Genomic DNA, 25922 nt, shown 5'->3' with positions numbered 1-25922 from the left:
ATGAAATGAGCAAAATCCTTCATTAGAAATAAAGTAGTAAAAGTAAAATCCTCAATTATAAATTTGTGTAAATTTGTTAAGTACAACATCAAGACAATTCCTAGAGTACAAAATTCAATAAATTCCTTAAATGCAAAAGTAAAATTCATAGAAATTAAGCACATTCTTTAAGTGCGAAATTAAGTAAACTCCTTATGTACAAAAATTAGCCAAATTCTACTGAAATAAAATAAAGTAAAATTCTTATATAATAAAAAAAAATCCTTAATTAAAGAAATTAAGTAAAATTCTTAAAAAATAAGTAAATTACTTAATTATAAAAAAGATCAAATCCTATATTACAGCATTAAGTGAAATTCTTATGAAATTAGCAAAATCCTTCATTAGAAAAAAGTAGTAACAGTAAAATCCTCAATTATAAATTTGTGTAAATTTGTTAAGTTCAACATCAAGAAAATTCCCAAAGTAAAAAAATTAAATAAATTCCTTAAATACAAAAGTAAAATTCATAGAAATCAAGCACATTCTTTAAGTGCAAAATTAAGTAAACTCCTTATGTACAAAAATTTGCCAAATTCTACTGAAATAAAATTAAGTAAAATTCGTATGTAATAAGAAAATTCCTTAATTAAAATAATTAAGTAAAATTCTTAAAAAAATAAGTAAATTACTTAATAATAAAAATCATCAAATCCTTTATTACAGCATTAAGTAAAATTCTTAAAAAATAAGTACTTAATCATGAAAATTTGCAAAATCCTTAATTATAATATTAAGTGAAGTTCTTATGAAATAAGCAAAATTCTTCATCAGAAAAAAAGTAATAAAAGTAAAATCCTCAATTATAAATTTGTGTAAATTTGTTAAGTACAACATCAACAAAATTCCCAAAGTACAAAATTTGGTAAATTCCTAAAATACAAAAGTAAAATTCATAGAAATTAAGCACATTCTTTAAGTTCAAAATTAAGTAAACACCTTATTTACAGAAATTAGCCAAATTCTACTGAAATAAAATTAAGTAAAATACTTATGTAATAAGAAAATTACTTAATTAAAACAATTAAGTAAAATTCTTAAAAAAATAAGTAAATTACTTAATAATAAAAATCATCAAATCCTTTATTACAGCATTAAGTAAAATTCTTAAAAAATAAGTACTTAATCATGAAAATTTGCAAAATCCTTAATTATAATATTAAGTGAAATTCTTATGAAATAAGCAAAATTCTTCATTAGAAAAAAAGTAATAAAAGTAAAATCCTCAATTATAAATTTGTGTAAATTTGTTAAGTACAACATCAACAAAATTCCCAAAGTACAAAATTTGGTAAATTCCTAAAATACAAAAGTAAAATTCATAGAAATTAAGCACATTCTTTAAGTTCAAAATTAAGTAAACACCTTATTTACAGAAATTAGCCAAATTCTACTGAAATAAAATTAAGTAAAATACTTATGTAATAAGAAAATTACTTAATTAAAACAATTAAGTAAAATTCTTAAAAAAATAAGTAAATTACTTAATAATAAAAATCATCAAATCCTTTATTACAGCATTAAGAAAAATTCTTAAAAAATAAGTACTTAATCATGAAAATTTGCAAAATCCTTAATTATAATATTAAGTGAAATTCTTATGAAATAAGCAAAATTCTTCATTAGAAAAAAAGTAATAAAAGTAAAATCCTCAATTATAAATTTGTGTAAATTTGTTAAGTACAACATCAACAAAATTCCCAAAGTACAAAATTTGGTAAATTCCTAAAATACAAAAGTAAAATTCATAGAAATCAAGCACATTCTTTAAGTGCAAAATTAAGTAAACTCCTTATGTACAAAAATTTGCCAAATTCTACTGAAATAAAATTAAGTAAAATTCGTATGTAATAAGAAAATTCCTTAATTAAAATAATTAAGTAAAATTCTTAAAAAAATAAGTAAATTACTTAATAATAAAAATCATCAAATCCTTTATTACAGCATTAAGTAAAATTCTTAAAAAATAAGTACTTAATCATGAAAATTTGCAAAATCCTTAATTATAATATTAAGTGAAGTTCTTATGAAATAAGCAAAATTCTTCATCAGAAAAAAAGTAATAAAAGTAAAATCCTCAATTATAAATTTGTGTAAATTTGTTAAGTACAACATCAACAAAATTCCCAAAGTACAAAATTAAATAAATTCCTTGAATGCAAAAGTAAAATTCATAGAAATTAAGCACATTCTTTAAGTTCAAAATTAAGTAAACACCTTATTTACAGAAATTAGCCAAATTCTACTGAAATAAAATTAAGTAAAATACTTATGTAATAAGAAAATTACTTAATTAAAACAATTAAGTAAAATTCTTAAAAAAATAAGTAAATTACTTAATAATAAAAATCATCAAATCCTTTATTACAGCATTAAGTAAAATTCTTAAAAAATAAGTACTTAATCATGAAAATTTGCAAAATCCTTAATTATAATATTAAGTGAAATTCTTATGAAATAAGCAAAATTCTTCATTAGAAAAAAAGTAATAAAAGTAAAATCCTCAATTATAAATTTGTGTAAATTTGTTAAGTACAACATCAACAAAATTCCCAAAGTACAAAATTTGGTAAATTCCTAAAATACAAAAGTAAAATTCATAGAAATTAAGCACATTCTTTAAGTTCAAAATTAAGTAAACACCTTATTTACAGAAATTAGCCAAATTCTACTGAAATAAAATAAAGTAAAATTCTTATATAATAAAAAAAATCCTTAATTAAAGAAATTAAGTAAAATTCTTAAAAAATAAGTAAATTACTTAATTATAAAAAAGATCAAATCCTATATTACAGCATTAAGTGAAATTCTTATGAAATTAGCAAAATCCTTCATTAGAAAAAAGTAGTAACAGTAAAATCCTCAATTATAAATTTGTGTAAATTTGTTAAGTTCAACATCAAGAAAATTCCCAAAGTAAAAAAATTAAATAAATTCCTTGAATGCAAAAGTAAAATTCATAGAAATCAAGCACATTCTTTAAGTGCAAAATTAAGTAAACTCCTTATGTACAAAAATTTGCCAAATTCTACTGAAATAAAATTAAGTAAAATTCGTATGTAATAAGAAAATTCCTTAATTAAAATAATTAAGTAAAATTCTTAAAAAAATAAGTAAATTACTTAATAATAAAAATCATCAAATCCTTTATTACAGCATTAAGTAAAATTCTTAAAAAATAAGTACTTAATCATGAAAATTTGCAAAATCCTTAATTATAATATTAAGTGAAATTCTTATGAAATAAGCAAAATTCTTCATCAGAAAAAAAGTAATAAAAGTAAAATCCTCAATTATAAATTTGTGTAAATTTGTTAAGTACAACATCAACAAAATTCCCAAAGTACAAAATTTGGTAAATTCCTAAAATACAAAAGTAAAATTCATAGAAATTAAGCACATTCTTTAAGTTCAAAATTAAGTAAACACCTTATTTACAGAAATTAGCCAAATTCTACTGAAATAAAATTAAGTAAAATACTTATGTAATAAGAAAATTACTTAATTAAAACAATTAAGTAAAATTCTTAAAAAAATAAGTAAATTACTTAATAATAAAAATCATCAAATCCTTTATTACAGCATTAAGTAAAATTCTTAAAAAATAAGTACTTAATCATGAAAATTTGCAAAATCCTTAATTATAATATTAAGTGAAATTCTTATGAAATAAGCAAAATTCTTCATTAGAAAAAAAGTAATAAAAGTAAAATCCTCAATTATAAATTTGTGTAAATTTGTTAAGTACAACATCAACAAAATTCCCAAAGTACAAAATTTTGTAAATTCCTTAAATACAAAAGTAAAATTCATGGAAATTAAGCACATTCTTTAAGTGCAAAATTAAGTAAACACATTATTTACAGAAATTAGCCAAATTCTACTGAAACAAAATTAAGTAAAATACTTATGTAATAAGAAAATGACTTAATTAAAACAATTAAGTAAAATTCTTAAAAAAATAAGTAAATTACTTAATAATAAAAATCATCAAATCCTTTATTACAGCATTTAGTAAAATTCTTAAAAAATAAGTACTTAATCATGAAAATTTGCAAAATCCTTAATTATAATATTAAGTGAAATTCTTATGAAATAAGCAAAATTCTTCATCAGAAAAAAAGTAATAAAAGTAAAATCCTCAATTATAAATTTGTGTAAATTTGTTAAGTACAACATCAACAAAATTCCCAAAGTACAAAATTTGGTAAATTCCTTAAATACAAAAGTAAAATTCATAGAAATTAAGCACATTCTTTAAGTTCAAAATTAAGTAAACACCTTATTTACAGAAATTAGCCAAATTCTACTGAAATAAAATTAAGTAAAATACTTATGTAATAAGAAAATTACTTAATTAAAACAATTAAGTAAAATTCTTAAAAAAATAAGTAAATTACTTAATAATAAAAATCATCAAATCCTTTATTACAGCATTTAGTAAAATTCTTAAAAAATAAGTACTAATCATGAAAATTTGCAAAATCCTTAATTATAATATTAAGTGAAATTCTTATGAAATAAGCAAAATTCTTCATTAGAAAAAAAGTAATAAAAGTAAAATCCTCAATTATAAATTTGTGTAAATTTGTTAAGTACAACATCAACAAAATTCCCAAAGTACAAAATTTTGTAAATTCCTTAAATACAAAAGTAAAATTCATAGAAATTAAGCACATTCTTTAAGTGCAAAATTAAGTAAACACATTATTTACAGAAATTAGCCAAATTCTACTGAAATAAAATTAAGTAAAATACTTATGTAATAAGAAAATTACTTAATTAAAACAATTAAGTAAAATTCTTAAAAAAATAAGTAAATTACTTAATAATAAAAATCATCAAATCCTTTATTACAGCATTAAGTAAAATTCTTAAAAAATAAGTACTTAATCATGAAAATTTGCAAAATTCTTTATTACAACATTAAGTGAAATTCTTATGATATGAGCAAAATCCTTCATTAGAAATAAAGTAGTAAAAGTAAAATCCTCAATTATAAATTTGTGTAAATTTGTTAAGTACAACATCAAGACAATTCCTAGAGTACAAAATTCAATAAATTCCTTAAATGCAAAAGTAAAATTCATAGAAATTAAGCACATTCTTTAAGTGCGAAATTAAGTAAACTCCTTATGTACAAAAATTAGCCAAATTCTACTGAAATAAAATAAAGTAAAATTCTTATATAATAAAAAAAATCCTTAATTAAAGAAATTAAGTAAAATTCTTAAAAAATAAGTAAATTACTTAATTATAAAAAAGATCAAATCCTATATTACAGCATTAAGTGAAATTCTTATGAAATAAGCAAAATCCTTCATTAGAAAAAAAGTAATAAAAGTAAAATCCTCAATTATAAATTTGTGTAAATTTGTTAAGTACAACATCAACAAAATTCCCAAAGTACAAAATTTGGTAAATTCCTTAAATACAAAAGTAAAATTCATAGAAATTAAGCACATTCTTTAAGTGCAAAATTAAGTAAACACCTTATTTACAGAAATTAGCCAAATTCTACTGAAATAAAATTAAGTAAAATACTTATGTAATAAGAAAATTACTTAATTAAAACAATTAAGTAAAATTCTTAAAAAAATAAGTAAATTACTTAATAATAAAAATCATCAAATCCTTTATTACAGCATTAAGTAAAATTCTTAAAAAATAAGTACTTAATCATGAAAATTTGCAAAATTCTTGATTACAACATTAAGTGAAATTGTTATGAAATAAGCAAAATCCTTCATTAGAAAAAAGTAAAAGTAAAATCTTCAATTACAAATTTTCCTTATGTACAAAATTAAGCTAAATTCTAATGAAATACTAAAATTCCTTCATCACACTATAAGCTGTTAATACTCTTATATTTTTGCTCCCAATGGTATTATTATGGTTATTTTATAAGCTAAATGTGGTCCTGCTCACAACAATAAATGAGCCATGTGAACCACAAGGGGGCGCTAAAGTGAGCTCATAAAGTTCATGTGTCACTAACCAGATGAAACTGGTGTGAAAACAGCCTCTGGTTTTTAATACTCTACTGTGTTTGCTGGCTACATGACTTTGATTCATTCATTATAGATATTTTTGAATCACAAACACCAACAGATTGTCAACGTGGCAGCAGATGTGCTTCACCAACCCTGGATGTGCTCCAGATCTACAGATCCAACATGTTTTTACTCTGATCTCAGGATTTCATTCTTCAATTGTCTTCAGATTTGACAGGTAATACAGACTTTAGAGGATATATATCAATGTTCTACATTTATCTTAATTTAATATAAAGCACTGTTCCCGATCGGCCTGGGTCGGACTCCGGTATTCCTGCTTTCAAGTCTAGTTTTCAATGACACTTTATGTTTGTGAGGTGTTTTTAGAGATTTACATCTTCAGGAGGAACCAATGGGCTACAAGAGACTAACACATTGTTGGTTTTCATGTTGAGAGTGAAACAGATATAGTATATGATGTAATAGAATAGAAGCAGCCTTCTTGTTTAAAGGGAACATGCGTCTAAAATGAGCTGCTGCTGGGTTGTGTTATAAATCCATCTGGATGTGAGATGAGCTCCTTGGAGGTGCTACTCTGCTCCCTGAGCTCCTTCCTCTTCAGCTGCAGGAACACCCAGGTTATAATAATCCGGCTCAGCCTTCTCCCGTCTGCTCGGCCTCTGCCCCCTCTTGCCCTGGAGACACATGACAGCACACAGATGTGACTTCCTGCATCACTCCTCTCTCTTCACTTCAATAAACACAGACTGAGTGCTTCATGTCAGTCAGCGGTCTGAACAACAGACGTGTGTCAGTACCTTATAGTAGAAATAAAGGCCAATGTTCTCCAACAGCAGAATCAGCGGCAGGACGATGGCTCTGATGATGAAAGGCCTTAGATCTGATCAAACACATGGACAGTCATCACATCACATCACATGACATCATGAGTCCAACAGCTCCCATTAAACACAAACTGTAGTGACCTGAAATCTAAAAGCACTTCTTCAATCCTCTTTATGTGAATCCAGGCTCTGAGGACGGAGACTGTTCTTTGTTGGACAGATTAGAAAGTCCTCTGAGATTAATCTGTAGAAATACAACTGACGTGACTTTAGTGAGACTTTTATATGTTTACAACCAAACATGCTCCGTCCTCCAGTCGACTGTTTGCTGTTGACATTCATCCACTTTGTACAAGTGTGGTTACTATATGACATGTGGAACACAATGACAGTAGTCACAGTGTCATTCCACAAACAACAACATGCACGGACTTATTATGACTGAACATGTCATAACCCTTAAAGTACTTTGATGAAGTACTACTAGTACTACTTAAATGAAGTACTAGTACTACATTTCTCTCTTTAATCGGTTGTGAGCAGACGTCCTAAAGTGACGTCATCTCCACGTAGAATAAACCTCTAACTTTTATTCATGTTTTAATCCCTATGATCTCTGAAGGCTCCGACAAAATTCATCAAACTTCTTAAATACAAAGATAAGGAAAATTATTATGAAATAAAAAAAATTCCTTCATTACAAATTAAGTAAAATCCTTAATTATAAAAAATAAGCAAAATTCATAATGACAAAATTATGTAAATTCCTTAATTACAAAATTAAGTAAACTTCTTATGAAATAAGAAAAGTCCTTAATTATTAAAATAAGCCCAATCCTTGATTAGAGAATGAAAGCTTCTCTGTTGTCAGCTGATCATTTCCACATTTTCCAAACCTGCATGTAAACAGTCAGCTTACCTGCGACGGTGAGAGAGATCAGACGGCTCTCAGAGAAGAAGTCGTGAGAAAAAACATAGACGTGATAAACACATCTGTAGCTTCCTTGGTGGGCGGGCTCTGCAGCAGGAAACAGGAAGTGGGCGGAGTGATTGACAGCTGGCTGGGTGTACTTGAGTGCTGAGGTGGAGGAGGTGAAGGTGAGCTGGAAGGAGCCTCCTGGGTACTGTGGCTGGACGGAGCAGCTGATGGTGAAGGTGGAGCCCCTGAGCACGTGAAACCCCTGCTGCTGGGCCTCGGAGACCCGGTCCACGGAGGAGGACCCAGAGATGTTGGGCTGAAGCAGCAGGTCTGTAAACACAGAGAGATGATTGGCTGAGAGCCGGAGCACGTTCAGTCTGAAAACAGCGTGCACTGGTTTGCTATGGTTTCTGGGTTGAACGGCGTGTTTCCTGGAAATGGTGCACAACAGGCTTTGAGGTGCGTTTCCTCTCATTTGGTGGGTGTGTCAGAGGTGTTACCCAATCAGCCGCGACGTGCACGAACCCCGCCGTATTATAAAGGCAGTGCATTCGCGTAGCACAACAGAGTGTTCAATGCACCGCCGTTTCCCTTTAAACGTTTATCTGTAACTGTTATTTAGGATAGTCAGAACTGAATTACAGATATCTCTAACTATCATTTGAACTCATTTGGAGGTTATAGATGTCTGGAATAAGAACTCTGACTAGTCACAATGTGATTACGACTAGTCAGAATGTAGTTATAGATATCTCTAATGTTGATTCTTGATAGTCAAGCTGAGCTATTAAATGTTAAAACAGCTCTCCATACACTTCTCTACACTTTAGGATGTCATTGTCCTGGATAACTTTACAGTTCAGTCCAATGGAAACCACCGACTGTCACTGTGACGGAGGAAGGAACATACTGGAAACATTACTGTCATAGATGATGTCATAGATGATGTCACTGATGGGCTTACCTGAGCAGGTGAGATTCAGGATGGAGACAGAGGAAACTGATATTGCACACTCCCTCAGAGCAGATCCAGACTGAACACAGTCAGACCTGATCCACCACACAGATCTCCGTGAGGACCCCTCTCTCTGTTCTACAGAAACAGCAGAGCCACAGTCCAAGTCTCTGCAGACAGCAGCTGCTTTCTTCAGGGTCCAGCCATAGTCACTCACTGGTCTCCAGTCTCCCTGACGTTTCAGCTCCAGTGTTCCTGCACAGCGACTGTCTCCTCCCACCAACCTGACAGGCTCTGAACAGAAACAAGAGAGTCATCAGTAAAAGAATAAAGTGAGTTTCATTAGAACAGAAATGAACCAGATCAGAGCTGCAGCTCCTCTTCTACCTGAGCAGGTGAGTCCAACAGCTTTGCCAGGTGAGCAGGTGTTTCTATCTGAGCCTGAGCTTCTACAGTCCAGGAGAGCAGACTCAGTTCCTCCACACTGGAACTCTTTGGTCCACATTTGATCCTCCACGTCTCCATAGAGCGCCCCCTGGAGGACTGAAGGAGCCCCACAGCCAAGCTCCCTACAGACCACCTCTGCATCCTGCTGGTCAAAGTCAGCTTCACACACTGAGGACCACCACTGGTTAGAGTGGTTAGTCTTCACCTCCAGTCTGCCTGAGCACAGACTAGTCCCATTCACCAGCCTGACAGAGTCTGGAGAGATGATAGAAGATGAAATAGAGAGAGATAAAAGACACCAGACACTCAATAAAAAGATGTCATTAACAACAATTCAGTGATTCAAACTGGAGGAGTTCAGAGCGGTCCCTGCCATCGATTATCTAGCAGCACACAGCCTCTTCTCAAGCCTCAGGGCCCTATTTTAACCTTTACATGATATTTTAGCAGATAATTAGTAAATAATGTTTATAATAAAGTAGTTTTAGATAGATTTTGAGGTAAATATTGGGGTAATTTGGCAGTAATTCCAAAGAAATATCAAATAGGTTACTTGCTTATTATCACCTAATCACCATGAGAGTTGCGGAGCTGTAAAATGAAGTGTTAGCCAACGTAGTGCTATGATGTTGGATGTTACAGGGACTGTGATAAATGCTAATTGCATTAAAAGTAACTTTTTTTACTCAGATTTTATGCATATGATGTTGTGTTCTTTATACTATGACAGTTTTCCTAAAATTAAATTAAACAAAGAATTACAATATATGGTGATATACTGAATGGTAACCCCTGTATCATGATACGTATCATATCACCAGATTCTTTCCAATACACAGCCCTGATGTAATAGAATAAATCCAGCCTTCTGGTTTAAAGGGAACATTCATATAAAATGAGCTGCTGGTGGGTGAATATAGAATTTAGTTAAAATAACACACAAATTGATGAAATAGAAATGTGAACAGAGACACCTGTGACGTATCAAAGAGGCCACATGTCATATTTAATTGATGTGGCTTTAAAATGACGGCTCTGAGGAGAGGAGGGCTCATTTTGTTAAAAGCCTGTTGCCTCAACTCCTCTCTCCTCGCGTCTCTTCCTCGCCTCCTCAGCTCACATCTCTGGTGGGCGTGACTAAGACGTGAGGAGAGGAGGCGAGGAAAGGAATGGAGGATGTAGGAACTGTGAAATGGGAAAGGCCTCCAGACAGACAGGTGTGTCCTGTCAGGTGAAGCTCAGCAGTCTGTGGAGAGTTTGAAGCTTTCAGAAACAAGCCCACTTCTATGGCAAACTGTTTCAACATTTAATAGCTGGACAGGAGATTCATCAGAGATATCTGCAACGCTGTTTAGACTAGTCATAACTCTAATTCTAGATATCTGTAATTACATTTAGACTAGTCATAACTCTAATTCTAGATATCTGTAATTACATTTAGACTAGTACGATCAAAACTACTTTTACCATTCATGTGTATGGGGTTTCTCATTACAGATATCCACAACTGAATTATGACTAGTCGTAACTCCAGTTTCAGATATCTACAATTTAATTCTGACTAGTCATAATGAGGTTTGAGATATCTGTAACTGTTATTTAGGATAGTCAGAACTGAATTACAGATATCTCTAAATGTCGTTTTGACTAGTCACAATGAGGTTATAGACATCTGGAATAAGAACTCTGACTAGTCACAATGTGATTACGACTAGTCAGAATGTAGTTATAGATATCTCTAATGTTAATTCTGGATAGTCAAGCTGAGCTATTAAATGTTAAAACAGCTCTCCATACACTTCTCTACACTTTAGGATGTCATTGTCCTGGATAACTTTACAGTTCAGTCCAATGGAAACCACCGACTGTCACTGTGACGGAGGAAGGAACATACTGGAAACATTACTGTCATAGATGATGTCACTGATGGGCTTACCTGAGCAGGTGAGATTCAGGATGGAGCTAGAGGAATCTGATGTTGCACACTCCCTCAGAGCAGATCCAGACTGAACACAGTCAGACCCGATCCACCACACAGATCTCTCTGAGGACTCCTCTCTCCATTCTACAGAAACAGCAGAGCCACAGTCCAAGTCTCTGCAGGCAGCAGCTGCTTCCTTCAGGGTCCAGACAGAGTCATAGTCACTCACTGTTCTCCTTTCATAGCCCGTCACTGGTCTCCAGTCTCCCTGATGTTTCAGCTCCAGTGTTCCTCCACAGCGACTGTCTCCTCCCACCAACCTGACAGGCTCTGAACAGAAACAAGAGAGTCGTCAGTAAAAGAATAAAGTGAGTTTCATTAGAACAGAAATGAACCAGATCAGAGCTGCAGCTCCTCTTCTACCTGAGCAGGTGAGTCCAACAGCTTTGCCAGGTGAGCAGGTGTTTCTCTCTGAGCCTGAGCTTCTACAGTCCAGGAGAGCAGACTCAGTTCCTCCACACTGGAACTCTTTGGTCCACATTTGATCCTCCACGTCTCCATAGAGCGCCCCCTGGAGGACTGAAGGAGCCCCACAGCCAAGCTGCCTACAGACCACCTCTGCATCCTGCTGGTCAAAGTCAGCTTCACACACTGAGGACCACCACTGGTTAGAGTGGTTAGTCTTCACCTCCAGCCTGCCTGAGCACAGACTAGTCCCATTCACCAGCCTGACAGAGTCTGGAGAGATGATAGAAGATGAAATAGAGAGAGATAAAAGACACCAGACACTCAATAAAAAGATGTCATTAACAACAATTCAGTGATTCCAACTGGAGGAGTTCAGAGCGGTCCCTGCCATCGATTATCTAGCAGCACACAGCCTCTTCTCAAGCCTCAGGGCCCTATTTGAACCTTTACATGATATTTGAGCAGATAATTAGTAAATAATGTTTATAATAAAGTAGTCTTAGATAGATTTTGAGGTAAATATTGGGGTAATTTGGCAGTAATTCCAAAGAAATATCAAATAGGTTACTTGCTAATTATCACCTAATCACCATGAGAGTTGCGGAGCTGTAAAATGAAGTGTTAGCCAACATAGTGCTATGATGTTGGATGTTACAGGGACTGTGATAAATGCTAATTGCATTAAAAGTAACTTTTTTTACACAGAGATGTCATGAAACAACAATTCAGTGATTCAAACTGGACTCAGAACAGTTCCAACATGAGTTCATCACCAGAAAGCTGTAAAGCTGAAGAAGGAGTCCTTTCAGGCTGGTTGCTGGTTGGCTGAGGGGACTCCTGAAGCAGCAGGCATGTATGTTTCATATTAGTGATGTGACGGTGAGGAAATGTTCCCTCCGGTTAATGAACTGATGGCAACACCAATGTTACCGATTACACCGGACATTTTACAAGAACAGATTACAGTCAACATGTGTAGCGTGCTGACTCTGATCTCTACCGTCGGGTGGCGGTGTGTCTCACACCTGCTGTAACCGCTCCGTCCTCCTCGCGGCGATTACCTCATTAACGTTGTGGATCCCTCATAGCATTTGGGTTTAAATCTGAAATATTGCCAAATAGGTGCGTTTGCTTTTCACTTCGTCACCAAATCCTCCGCCATCGTCTTGTCTGCCAGCTCTCTCTCATCCCGTGTGTGAAACCTGACTCCTGCTACTCTGAGCTGACTCCTTACAGAGCAGATGCTTTCACTTTCAGATCGTAGCGTCCGTCGTCCGACTATCTATTGATAACATGCTGCTGACACACCAACATAAAGTAAATGGGTTTTATTACTGTATAAAAAGCGAGACGAGGGTGGGGACGGTGGGGACGGTGGGGACGTAATGTAATCGGTGTGTGCCCGACCACCATGTAACACCGACTACCGCGACAAGCCTATTTCACATCTACAGATATACATCTTGGTGCATTCAGCAGCTGATTTACGGAGGCAGCAGATCAACAGACTCCATCATGGCTGCTAGAGATAGTCTGCTGGGATTCTAGCTGCTGCATGTGTGTGTCATTATGGGTATATTACTGTCATAGATGATGTCACAGATGATGTCACTGATGGGCTTACCTGAGCAGGTGAGATTCAGGATGTAGTTAGAGGAATCTGATGCTGCACACTCCCTCAGAGTAGATCTAGACTGAACACAGTAAGAGCTGATGTCCCACACAGATCTGACTGAGGACTCCTCTCTCTGTTCTACAGAAACAGCAGAGCCACAGTCCAACTCTCTGCAGGCAGCAGCTGCTTCCTTCAGGGTCCAGTAAGAGTCACGGTCCGTCACTGGTCTCCAGTCTCCCTGATGTTTCAGCTCCAGTGTTCCTCCACAGCGACTGTCTCCTCCCACCAACCTAACAGGCTCTGAACAGAAACAAGAGAGTCATCAGTAAAAGAATAAAGTGAGTTTCATTAGAACAGAAATGAACCAGATCAGAGCTGCAGCTCCTCTTCTACCTGAGCAGGTGAGTCCAACAGCTTTGCCAGGTGAGCAGGTGTTTCTATCTGAGCCTGAGCTTCTACAGTCCAGGAGAGCAGACTCAGTTCCTCCACACTGGAACTCTTTGGTCCACATTGAAGCCTCCACGTCTCCATAGAGCGCCCCCTGGAGGACTGAAGGAGCCCCACAGCCAAGCTGCCTACAGACCACCTCTGCATCCTGCTGGTCAAAGTCAGCGTCACACACTGAGGACCACCACTGGTTAGAGGGGTTAGTCTTCACCTCCAGTCTGCCTGAGCACAGACTAGTCCCATTCACCAGCCTGACAGAGTCTGGAGAGATGATAGAAGATGAAATAGAGAGAGATAAAAGACACCAGACACTCAATAAAAAGATGTCATGAAACAACAATTCAGTGATTCCAACTGGAGGAGTTCAGAGCGGTCCCTGCCATCGATTATCTAGCAGCACACAGCCTCTTCTCAAGCCTCAGGGCCCTATTTTAACCTTTACATGATATTTGAGCAGATAATTAGTAAATAATGTTTATAATAAAGTAGTCTTAGATAGATTTTGAGGTAAATATTGGGGTAATTTGGCAGTAATTCCAAAGAAATATCAAATAGGTTACTTGCTAATTATCACCTAATCACCATGAGAGTTGCGGAGCTGTAAAATGAAGTGTTAGCCAACATAGTGCTATGATGTTGGATGTTACAGGGACTGTGATAAATGCTAATTGCATTAAAAGTAACTTTTTTTACACAGAGATGTCATGAAACAACAATTCAGTGATTCAAACTGGATTCAGAACAGTTCCAACATGAGTTCATCACCAGAAAGCTGTAAAGCTGAAGAAGGAGTCCTTTCAGGCTGGTTGCTGGTTGGCCGAGGGGACTCCTGAAGCAGCAGGCATGTATGTTTCATATTAGTGATGTGACGGTGAGGAAATGTTCCCTCCGGTTAATGAACTGATGGCAACACCAATGTTACCGATTACACCGGACATTTTACAAGAACAGATTACAGTCAACATGTGTAGCGTGCTGACTCTGATCTCTACCGTCGGGTGGCGGTGTGTCTCACACCTGCTGTAACCGCTCCGTCCTCCTCGCGGCGATTACCTCATTAACGTTGTGGATCCCTCATAGCATTTGGGTTTAAATCTGAAATATTGCCAAATAGGTGCGTTTGCTTTTCACTTCGTCACCAAATCCTCCGCCATCGTCTTGTCTGCCAGCTCTCTCTCATCCCGTGTGTGAAACCTGACTCCTGCTACTCTGAGCTGACTCCTTACAGAGCAGATGCTTTCACTTTCAGATCGTAGCGTCCGTCGTCCGACTATCTGTTGATAACATGCTGCTGACACACCAACATAAAGTAAATGGGTTTTATTACTGTATAAAAAGCGAGACGAGGGTGGGGACGGTGGGGACGGTGGGGACGTAATGTAATCGGTGTGTGCCCGACCACCATGTAACACCGACTACCGCGACAAGCCTATTTCACATCTACAGATATACATCTTGGTGCATTCAGCAGCTGATTTACGGAGGCAGCAGATCAACAGACTCCATCATGGCTGCTAGAGATAGTCTGCTGGGATTCTAGCTGCTGCATGTGTGTGTCATTATGGGTATATTACTGTCATAGATGATGTCACAGATGATGTCACTGATGGGCTTACCTGAGCAGGTGAGATTCAGGATGTAGTTAGAGGAATCTGATGTTGCACACTCCCTCAGAGTAGATCTAGACTGAACACAGTAAGAGCTGATGTCCCACACAGATCTGACTGAGGACTCCTCTCTCTGTTCTACAGAAACAGCAGAGCCACAGTCCAACTCTCTGCAGGCAGCAGCTGCTTCCTTCAGGGTCCAGTAAGAGTCACGGTCCGTCACTGGTCTCCAGTCTCCCTGATGTTTCAGCTCCAGTGTTCCTCCACAGCGACTGTCTCCTCCCACCAACCTAACAGGCTCTGAACAGAAACAAGAGAGTCATCAGTAAAAGAATAAAGTGAGTTTCATTAGAACAGAAATGAACCAGATCAGAGCTGCAGCTCCTCTTCTACCTGAGCAGGTGAGTCCAACAGCTTTGCCAGGTGAGCAGGTGTTTCTATCTGAGCCTGAGCTTCTACAGTCCAGGAGAGCAGACTCAGTTCCTCCACACTGGAACTCTTTGGTCCACATTGAAGCCTCCACGTCTCCATAGAGCGCCCCCTGGAGGACTGAAGGAGCCCCACAGCCAAGCTGCCTACAGACCACCTCTGCATCCTGCTGGTCAAAGTCAGCGTCACACACTGAGGACCACCACTGGTTAGAGTGGTTAGTCTTCACCTCCAGTCTGCCTGAGCACAGACTAGTCCCATTCACCAGCCTGACAGAGTCTGGAGAGATGATAGAAGATGAAATAGAGAGAGATAAAAGACACCAGACACTCAATAAAAAGATGTCATGAAACAACAATTCAGTGATTCAAACTGGACTCAGAACAGTTCCAACATGAGTTCATCACCAGAAAGCTGTAAAGCTGAAGAAGGAGTCCTTTCAGGCTGGTTGCTGGTTGGCCGAGGGGACTCCTGAAGCAGCAGGCATGTATGTTTCATATTAGTGATGTGACGGTGAGGAAATGTTCCCTCCGGTTAATAAACTGATGGCAACACCAATGTTACCGATTACACCGGACATTTTACAAGAACAGATTACAGTCAACATGTGTAGCGTGCTGACTCTGATCTCTACCGTCGGGTGGCGGTGTGTCTCACACCTGCTGTGACCGCTCCGTCCTCCTCGCGGCGATTACCTCATTAACGTTGTGGATCCCTCATAGTATTTGGGTTTAAATCTGAAATATTGCCAAATAGGTGCGTTTGCTTTTCACTTCGTCACCAAATCCTCCGCCATCGTCTTGTCTGCCAGCTCTCTCTCGTCCCGTGTGTGAAACCTGACTCCTGCTACTCTGAGCTGACTCCTTACAGAGCAGATGCTTTCACTTTCAGATCGTAGCGTCCGTCGTCCGACTATCTGTTGATAACATGCTGCTGACACACCAACATAAAGTAAATGGGTTTTATTACTGTATAAAAAGCGAGACGAGGGTGGGGACGGTGGGGACGGTGGGGACGTAATGTAATCGGTGTGTGCCCGACCACCATGTAACACCGACTACCGCGACAAGCCTATTTCACATCTACAGATATACATCTTGGTGCATTCAGCAGCTGATTTACGGAGGCAGCAGATCAACAGACTCCATCATGGCTGCTAGAGACAGTCTGCTGGGATTCTAGCTGCTGCATGTGTGAGTCATTATGGGTATATTACTGTCATAGATGATGTCACAGATGATGTCACTGATGGGCTTACCTGAGCAGGTGAGATTCAGGATGTATCTAGAGGAATGTGATGCTGCACACTCCCTCAGAGTAGATCTAGACTGAACACAGTAAGAGCTGATCCTCCACATAGATCTCTTTGAGGACCCCTCTCTCTCTTCTACAGAAACAGCAGAGCCACAGTCCAAGTCTCTGCAGACAGCTGCTGCTTCCTTCAGGGTCCAGTAAGAGTCAGAGCCACTCACTGGTCTCCAGTCTCCCTGATGTTTCAGCTCCAGTGTTCCTGCACAGCGACTGTCTCCTCCCACCAACCTGACAGGCTCTGAACAGAAACAAGAGAGTCATCAGTAAAAGAGGTGAATTTAAGAAAAGATTAAACTGAGACTTGACTTTATTTCTTTATTTCTCTTTTTGTATTTACCTGTTGAGTTGTGATTTTCTTCAGCCTGGAGTCCTGTAGAAATACACAAATATTTATTGTTTTAAGTACATTTTTGGAGACGTGACGGAGCCGCTGACAGGGTGCCTTGAGACCGGCCGTCAGTCATGTGACACGTTTTGCTTGAGTATACTTCAGTGTTTACAGTGTGCAAACTTAATCCTTCATTTAGTCGGCAGTACGCAGAACAATAAGTGAATCTTTCAGTATTTCACGATTGTGGATTCAGTACATAGCGGTGCTAATTTCGGGATCTACTCCAGTCCGCTGTGCACTAATAAAGGCGGTGTGGTAAATTATGTCATGAAAGCAGAATAAAGTGTGTATAAGATTATTATTTATTATTTAAAAAAGTTATATCAAAGAATGTAAACACAAAGGCAAACGGTAACATTTATTCATGCTAAACTTGCAAATAGACACATTTTACTAAAAAGTGTTTAGTATTTCTCAATTCTCAGTGACTTCAAGAATAACAAGTTGAAGTTATAAAAAAAATAAAAATGCTGCCTGTTATATAAATAATTTGTTATTTATGGCCAGTTGCCTTTTTATTTCTTAGAAACTTGCCAATTTCACAAATAAATTGTGCACAAAACAACACTGCAAAACTGGTATTTTGTGTGATTCTTCAACTAATCACACAATAATGCTTGTCACAACTTTGACTTGGTGTGTATTATCCATCAGTAGCAATATCTAGGTTGTTTTGTAGAAAAAAAATACAAAAAATTGTCCCATTTGCATCACGTGACGGACACGGATGTTGTAGTACCGCCGTTTGGCCACTACAAACCAACGACGGTACGTTTTTTTACAATTTTCGTATGCTATTTCATTATTAAATTCACTTTGATTCACCATCAATTTTCATAAAACTGCCAATATTCAGCCTTTCTAGTTCATTGCGCTGGTTAGCATTATAGCTAGGCTAATGTTAGCGTTTAGCAGACGCCTGGAACGTCTGGAAGGGTATAGCCAAACAGAGGCAGAGTAGGGGCGGGCATACTGAGTCGGCACGCCCAGCGAGTCATGAAATCTCCCATAGAAATATATACATAGATGCTGCATTGGACGCTTCAGCCCGTTGCAGCGATACATCAACGTGGGCACCATATTGGACCAGGCAAGACTGGCCTGTAACCCTGTACTAGGGAACGGGGGAGCTGCCGTTTTTCTGGATAAAAAGCACTATAACGTCTACATTCCTCAACCGATTTCAACAAGTCGGTAAGCCAATTGGACAGAGGCTATATTGTTAACATCTTTATGTTTGGGGAGCTGGACTTTGACTATATTGGTGCCTTGGCCTCCAGGAACTAGCCCTGTAGCTTTCAGCCTCCTTGCCCAAGGCACTTTGTAGATATGGCCTCTGTCCACTCAGCATACCCGAGGCCCTGCAGTAAGGTATGTGAAGTGGACAAATCAAGTCCACTTCACATACCTTACTGCAGAGCTTCAGGTATGCCGAGTGGACCTTGTCCAATGGCAATACCTCGGCCAATCGTAGTGACTTGGAATTGGATTTCTGTCTCTCAGAGTGTTTTGAGCCATTTTATCAAATTTCTCTGATTTACTTCAAACTTGGCACACGGGAAGCTCCGCCTGCAGGAAAGGAAAAAATCAATGGTTTTGGAAATATAAACACCGAAAATGTCAATATTAATGTATTGCCAGTGGACACGTTGACCTTTCTTGACCTTTAACCAATTAAGGCCATATTTTGGGCGTCGTCCGATGGCAATACCCGAGTGATTAAGGTATTGCCTTTGGACAACCCCGTCCAATGGCAATACCCAAAGAGCCTGCCATCTGGTGGACAGATGAAGGGTTGCGCTGAGAGCCCAGACAATTCGGGAAAACTTTGTAATATCATAACTCCGCGGGGGAAAGGGCCAGAGCTCCAGTTTTCGGCCCCCTCGATCATCTTAAAATGTAGTTAATTTAATAATAATAATAATAATAACTTGGATTTATATAGCGCCTTTCAAGAAACCCAAGGACGCTTCAACATAGACATAAATAAACACAACAAATGGAACATAACAGTAGCTAGGGGCCATAGGCCTTGGTGAAGAGGTGGGTTTTGAGAAGTCTTTTGAAGCTGTCAGCTCGGTGTATAACAGCCAGCCCGCCGCCACGACCCATGGAGCGAGGCTTCTGTATGTAGACATATCCAGGGGGAGTTGCTTGATTAAGTGCCATGAAATCCTGCTGATTTTGCCAAGTCTCAGTTAGGCAGAGAAAGTCGATTTTCCTGTCAGTGATGATATCATGGATGAGTAGTGCTTTATTGTTAATTGAGCGAGCATTCTGCAGCATAAATGTTGCACTGTTGTTAGTGAATGCTGGGGAATATAGAGCCCTTTCCCTGATTTTTAGGACCCCGTCTATGTACGTATGTCTGTATACATGTCTATGTATATATGTCTCTATATATATGTATATATATGTATATATATATAGAGATATATATATATATATATGTCTATGTATACATGTCTTTATATATATATGTCTATATATATGTCTATTATATACATGTCTGAGTATACATGTATATATATATATATATACTGTATATACACTCACCGGCCACTTTATTAGGCACACCTGTTCAATTGCTTGTTAACACAAATAGCTAATCAGCCAATCACATGGCAGCAACTCAATGCATTACGTCATCTAGACGTGGTGAAGACGACTTGCTGAAGGTCAAACCGAGCATCAGAATGGGGAAGAAAGGGGATTTAAGTGACTTTGAACGTGGCATGGTTGTTGGTGCCAGACGGGCTGGTCTGAGTATTAAACTGCTGATCTACTGGGATTTTCACGCACAACCATCTCTAGGGTTTACAGAGAATGGTCCCAACAAGAGAACATATCCAGTGAGCGGCAGTTGTGTGGATGGAAATGCATTGTTGATGTCAGAGGTCAGAGGAGAATGGACAGAGTGGTTGGAGATGATAGAAAGGCAACAGTAACTCAAATAACCACTCGTTACAACCAAGGTATGCAGAATACCATCTCTGAACGCACAACACGTCCAACCTTGAAGCAGATGAAGACCACCCGGTACTAGCATCGGCCACTTTATTAGGTACACTTTGTACACATGTCTATGTATATATACGTATATATATATATATGGTCTCTCCTGTTTTGGTCCTCAGTGATGAATACGTTGGGTTTCCTGTTGCTGCTTCACAATAAAAGTCCACTGTGTTTGTCCAGTTGAGGTGTTTTAATGTGAAGCAGCAGCAGCAGGAATTGTTGTGTTAGCATTAGCAGTAAATGAATGCAGCTCAGATACGGCTGTAGGAGAGTAAACAGGAAACAGTGAGGCTGATATCAATCAGAGCATCTTACAAACAGCATCACTGATAACGTGCTGCATCGTTTCCTCTCAATGTGTCATGAGTCTGAATCTATGGCGGACTCAGTCACTAACCATGAAGCCCACCGCCCAGAGAGATCATTACTGAGTACACATACGGCTCCACTGACTACAGCAATAACAACTGACTAAAGATAGAATCAAACACTTGGTTTGATTTATACATTTCTACTTCATTATGAAAATTAGTACAATATTCTGGATAATATCTGTCATTGTTTTGTGTTAATTGATTTACAATAATAAATATATACATACATTTGCATAAAGCAGCATATTTGTCCACTCCCATGTTGATAAGAGGATTAAATACCTGACAAATCTCCCTTTAAAGGTTCATTTAGAACAGACATAAAAATGTGTGATTAATCATGATTAACTATTTTAATTGATTGACAGCCCTAGTATGTATGTATTCATTTTATTAACATTTAAATGTATTTATTTATCTTTGCATTTATTTTCTATTTATTTTAAATTAATAAATGAATTTATACATTATTAAATTGTATTTATTTATTTTCCCTTTGCATTTTCTTCCTTATTTATTTCCCCCAACTTATATATTTCTGTATTCTTTTCTTTATATATTTCTAATTCATTATGAAAATTAGTACAATATTCTGGATAATATCTGTCATTGTTTTGTGTTGTTGATTTATTTGCAATAATAAATATATACATACATTTGCATAAAGCAGCATATTTGCCCACTCCCATGTTGATAAGAGTATTAAATACCTGACAAATCTCCCTTTAAGGTTCATTTAGAACAGACATAAAAATGTGTGATTAAAACTAAATAACCATGAATGTTTTTTTGGACAGAGCCATGCTAGGTGTTTCCCCCTGTTTCCACTCTTTATGCTAAGCTAAGCTAACCATGTCCTGATGCCAAATGTTGAACTCTGCCTTTAATATTCTATATCAGCACTTTTCTTATTGCATTCAACACACACACACACACACACACACACACACACACACGCACACACGCACACACACACACACACACACACACACACACACACACACACACACACACACACACACACACACACACACACACACTTGTTTTCCACCCTTGTGGGGTCCACCCTTGTGGGGTCCACCCTTTCCAGCAGTTCTACACCTCTGTAAAAAACATCAGGCCAGATCATCTTCTCCAGTGACGTCTAATCGTTCAGCTGAGGTGACCTCTTATCAGTTGATAAAAACCCGTTGATTTAAACAAACTTCAGGCAACTTTGAAGCATCAAAATATCAGCGATCAGTCAACAGGAAATCCAGAAATCATGACGCTTAATGTCAGTAAAATGCACGCAGCGCGTTCCCGTTCTCTCTGTGACAGTTTAACCCAGACTACTGGCTTCAGGGCCAGATCCGGCCCCAGAAATAATTTTATAAGGCCACCGTTGTAATAACAATAATAATGAATTTTATTCATATAGAACACTTATAGCGCACTATATGCTTCACATAAACGTTAAAACAATCATAATACAACCTTAAAACAATTTACACAAAAGAACCATTAAAAGTGTTGAAATAGGATAAATAAAATAAAGACTGAATATTTAAGAGACCCAAGTTTAAAACACAGATATATAAAAATGTGTGAGTAATCATGATTAACTATTTTAATTGATTGACAGCCGTAGTATTTATGTATTCATTTCATTAACATTTAAATTTATTTATTTATTTTCTATTTATTTTAAATTAATAAATTAATTTATAAATTATTAAATTGTATTTATTTATTTATTTTCCCTTTGCAATTTCTTCCCTATTTATTTCCCCAAACTTATTTATTTCTGTTTTCTTTTATTTATACATTTCTACTTCATAATGAAAATAAGTACAATATTCTGGACAATATCTGTCATTGTTTTGTGTTGTTAATTGATTTACAATAATATATACACTCACCGGCCACTTTATTAGGTACATCTTGCTAGTACCGGGTGGTCTTCATCTGCTTCAAGGTTGGACGTGTTGTGCGTTCAGAGATGGTATTCTGCATACCTTGGTTGTAACGAGTGGTTATTTGAGTTATTGTTGCCTTTCTATCATCTCCAACCACTCTGTCCATTCTCCTCTGACCTCTGACATCAACAAGGCATTTCCGTCTACACAACCCCCGCTCACTGGATATGTTCTCTTGTTCGGACCATTCTCTGTAAACCCTAGAGATGGTTGTGTACATATATATATATATGTATGTATATATATATAAATATATATATATGTGTATATATATATATGTATATATATATATAAATTTGCACAATTTGTCCACTCCCATGTTGATAAGAGGATTAAATACTTGACAAATCTCCCTTTAAGGTTCACTTTGAACGGATATAAAAATGTTTGATTAATTTGTGATTAATCCAGATGAACTATTTTAATCGATTGACAGCCCTAATTATAACTTTAATGTGTACGGTTTTACAGCATCCATGTTCCCTTTTAGTCTTTTCTTCCTTTGAGTGTGTAGGTGATGTGATGTGATGTGTGTGATGTGTGTGGGGGTGATCAGCGTCGGCCCGCCCGATACGCTGAATATGCAGCTGCGTAGGGCCACACAAATCCTTTTTTTCCTTTAAATTAGGGCTGTCAAGCAATTAAAATATTTAATCATGATTAATCACAAACTAATCACACATTTTTTATCCGTTCAAAATGAACCTTAAAGGGAGATTTGTCAAGTATTTAATACTCTTACCAACATGGGAGTGGACAAATATGCTGCTTTATGCAAATGTATGAATATATTTAGTATTGGAAATCACATCTTACTAGTACGTACTGCTAGTATAGTATGAGGTTGTACTGCTAGTATAGTATGAGGTTGTATTACTAGTATAGTATGAGGTTGTATTACTAGTATAGTATGAGGTTGTATTACTAGTATAGTATGAGGTTGTATTACTAGTATAGTATGAGGTTGTACTGCTAGTATAGTATGAGGTTGTATTACTAGTATAGTATGAGGTTGTACTGCTAGTATAGTATGAGGTTGTATTACTAGTATAGTATGAGGTTGTATTACTAGTATAGTATGAGGTTGTATTACTAGTATAGTATGAGGTTGTACTGCTAGTATAGTATGAGGTTGTATTACTAGTATAGTATGAGGTTGTTCTACTAGTATAGTATGAGGTTGTATTACTAGTATAGTATGAGGTTGTATTACTAGTATAGTATGAGGTTGTATTACTAGTATAGTATGAGGTTGTACTGCTAGTATAGTATGAGGTTGTATTACTAGTATAGTATGAGGTTGTACTGCTAGTATAGTATGAGGTTGTATTACTAGTATAGTATGAGGTTGTATTACTAGTATAATATAATATGAGGGTGTGTTTGTGATCAGGTGGTTCACTGATTTAAAGATCAATATAAAGGTGTGAATAAGAACACATGATGTTTAAAGCAGAGTCCTACCTGAGTTCCACAGCAGCAGCAGCAGCAGCACCAACAGGTGATCCATGATGTCCAGGTAGACCGTCTCTCTGCTCTGTGTGTGCTGTCCTCACTGGAAGAGCTGCAGCTTCACTCATCATTTACTCTTCTTTAGTTTTACACGATATTTATCCTCCTCTGACCTGCGTGTCTGAGGAACTGATGTGTTGATAAGAAGCTGTTGACAGATTACTAATTATAGCACTGTGGTTTTCTGTTACCGTGACAACCAGGGCAGGCTGAGATGCTGCTGTCAGATTAATGCTCTCAGAGTGTTCTTATCATTTCCTGTTAAATGTGTTGACCTCAGCAGAGAGTCGTTCAGAGCAGACTGAACTACCACTGCAACTAACCGTTATATTAATAGTTGATGAACCTGTCCGTTCTGTTATTCATGGAATCAATCAGTGAGGAAGGGAAACATCAGGAAACAGTGAAACATGTGCAGCACAGTCTGTCAGAGTCTAAGGTGACGTCTTTAAATGTCTTGTTTAGTCCGTCCAACAGTCCAAAAGTCTCTTCAGAGCTGTCGATTCCTGTTGGAGCGTCCCTAAAACTGTTAGCTGTAAAACGATGCTGAGATACGACATGGTGCAGGAGGATATTTTAGTGTTTCAGTGGGTCTGGAGCTGTGAATAAAAACTTGATGTGTGTGTGTGTGATCAGGTCAGGACCGGCTCTGTATGCAAACCTTTTAGAAAAAAAGAAAACGTGGGTGGCCGGCCACATGAACTGAGACATTTACTGATCTAAACTAACTATTAGCTAATATTGGAGAGAATTGTATGTAGGCCGCATCACTGAGTAAATCTCTCTCAGTTTACATGTCTATGTGTTTAGAAGGAGAAAGAGAGCATGCCAGACCCGGCAGCTCACGTTTTTGTTCCCGTAGTCCAAAGGTACTCGGTCTGAAGATACCCGAGGGCCGAGCACCAAAGCAGCAATGAAACAGACCAACGTTTCGTATGCTATTTCATTATTAAAGTCACTTTGATTCAACATCAATTTTCATAAAACTGCCAATATTCGGGCCTTTCTAGTTCATTGCTCTGGTTAGCATTATACAAACGTTAAAACAATGTTCATAGTGTGTGAGAAAAGAATTGTTTATAGATGTTAGCGTTTAGCAGACGACTGGAAGGTGTCACAGCCCGGCTCTAGAGCTGTGACAAAAACGGGAGACACACGGGTATACTGAATAAATAAAGAGATTTATTAACCTAAAACTGTAAAAAGTCAAAAGAATGTCTGGGAGGAGTCTGTAGAGTCAGTAGTGTAGGGAGGGGATGTGTGAAATTGTGCTGCATGGATGTTGTGCTGTAAAACAAAGACAAAGAACCAAAACCATTTAACAAAGGTGAAATGTGCAAGGAGGTCTGCCGGACCCAGACTGCTGCATGCTCTGGCTTTAAGCAGGGAGCACACCTGGCCCAGGTGTGTCTCATGCTGCTGATTAGCCTCATCAGGTCTGCAGCTCTGATGAGAGAAAGCAAACACAGTACAAGATCCAAACACAGAGGGGCCGTCACAAAGGGTATAGCCAAACAGAGGCAGAGTAGGGTCGTGCACACTGGGTCGGCTCGCCCAGCGAGTCATGAAATCTCCCATAGAACTATATACATAGACGCCGCATTGGACGCTTCAGGCCGTTGCGGCGATACGTCAACGTGGCGCCTTTATGGACCTGGCCAGACTGGGCT

General features: G+C 37.0%; 1 protein-coding gene across 1 annotated transcript; it reads right to left on the bottom strand.

Moving 5' to 3' along the window:
- Nucleotides 1-4937: 4937 nt before the first annotated feature.
- On the bottom strand, nucleotides 4938-24344 carry LOC119482456. The gene is made up of 6 exons (XM_037759955.1): nucleotides 24205-24344; nucleotides 17337-17369; nucleotides 16947-17237; nucleotides 7800-8129; nucleotides 6854-6936; nucleotides 4938-6730 (listed from the first exon to the last, which is right to left on the bottom strand). Exons 1-6 carry the CDS (start codon nucleotides 24248-24250, stop codon nucleotides 6626-6628), a joined length of 888 nt encoding a protein of 295 aa, XP_037615883.1. The 5' UTR covers nucleotides 24251-24344; the 3' UTR covers nucleotides 4938-6625.
- Nucleotides 24345-25922: the final 1578 nt, after the last annotated feature.

Source organism: Sebastes umbrosus, chromosome 23 (assembly GCF_015220745.1).
Source record: "Sebastes umbrosus isolate fSebUmb1 chromosome 23, fSebUmb1.pri, whole genome shotgun sequence".
Taxonomy (NCBI): domain Eukaryota; kingdom Metazoa; phylum Chordata; class Actinopteri; order Perciformes; family Sebastidae; genus Sebastes; species Sebastes umbrosus.
Note: the sequence above shows the minus strand (reverse complement) of the source record. Positions and strands in the feature narration are given on the sequence as shown.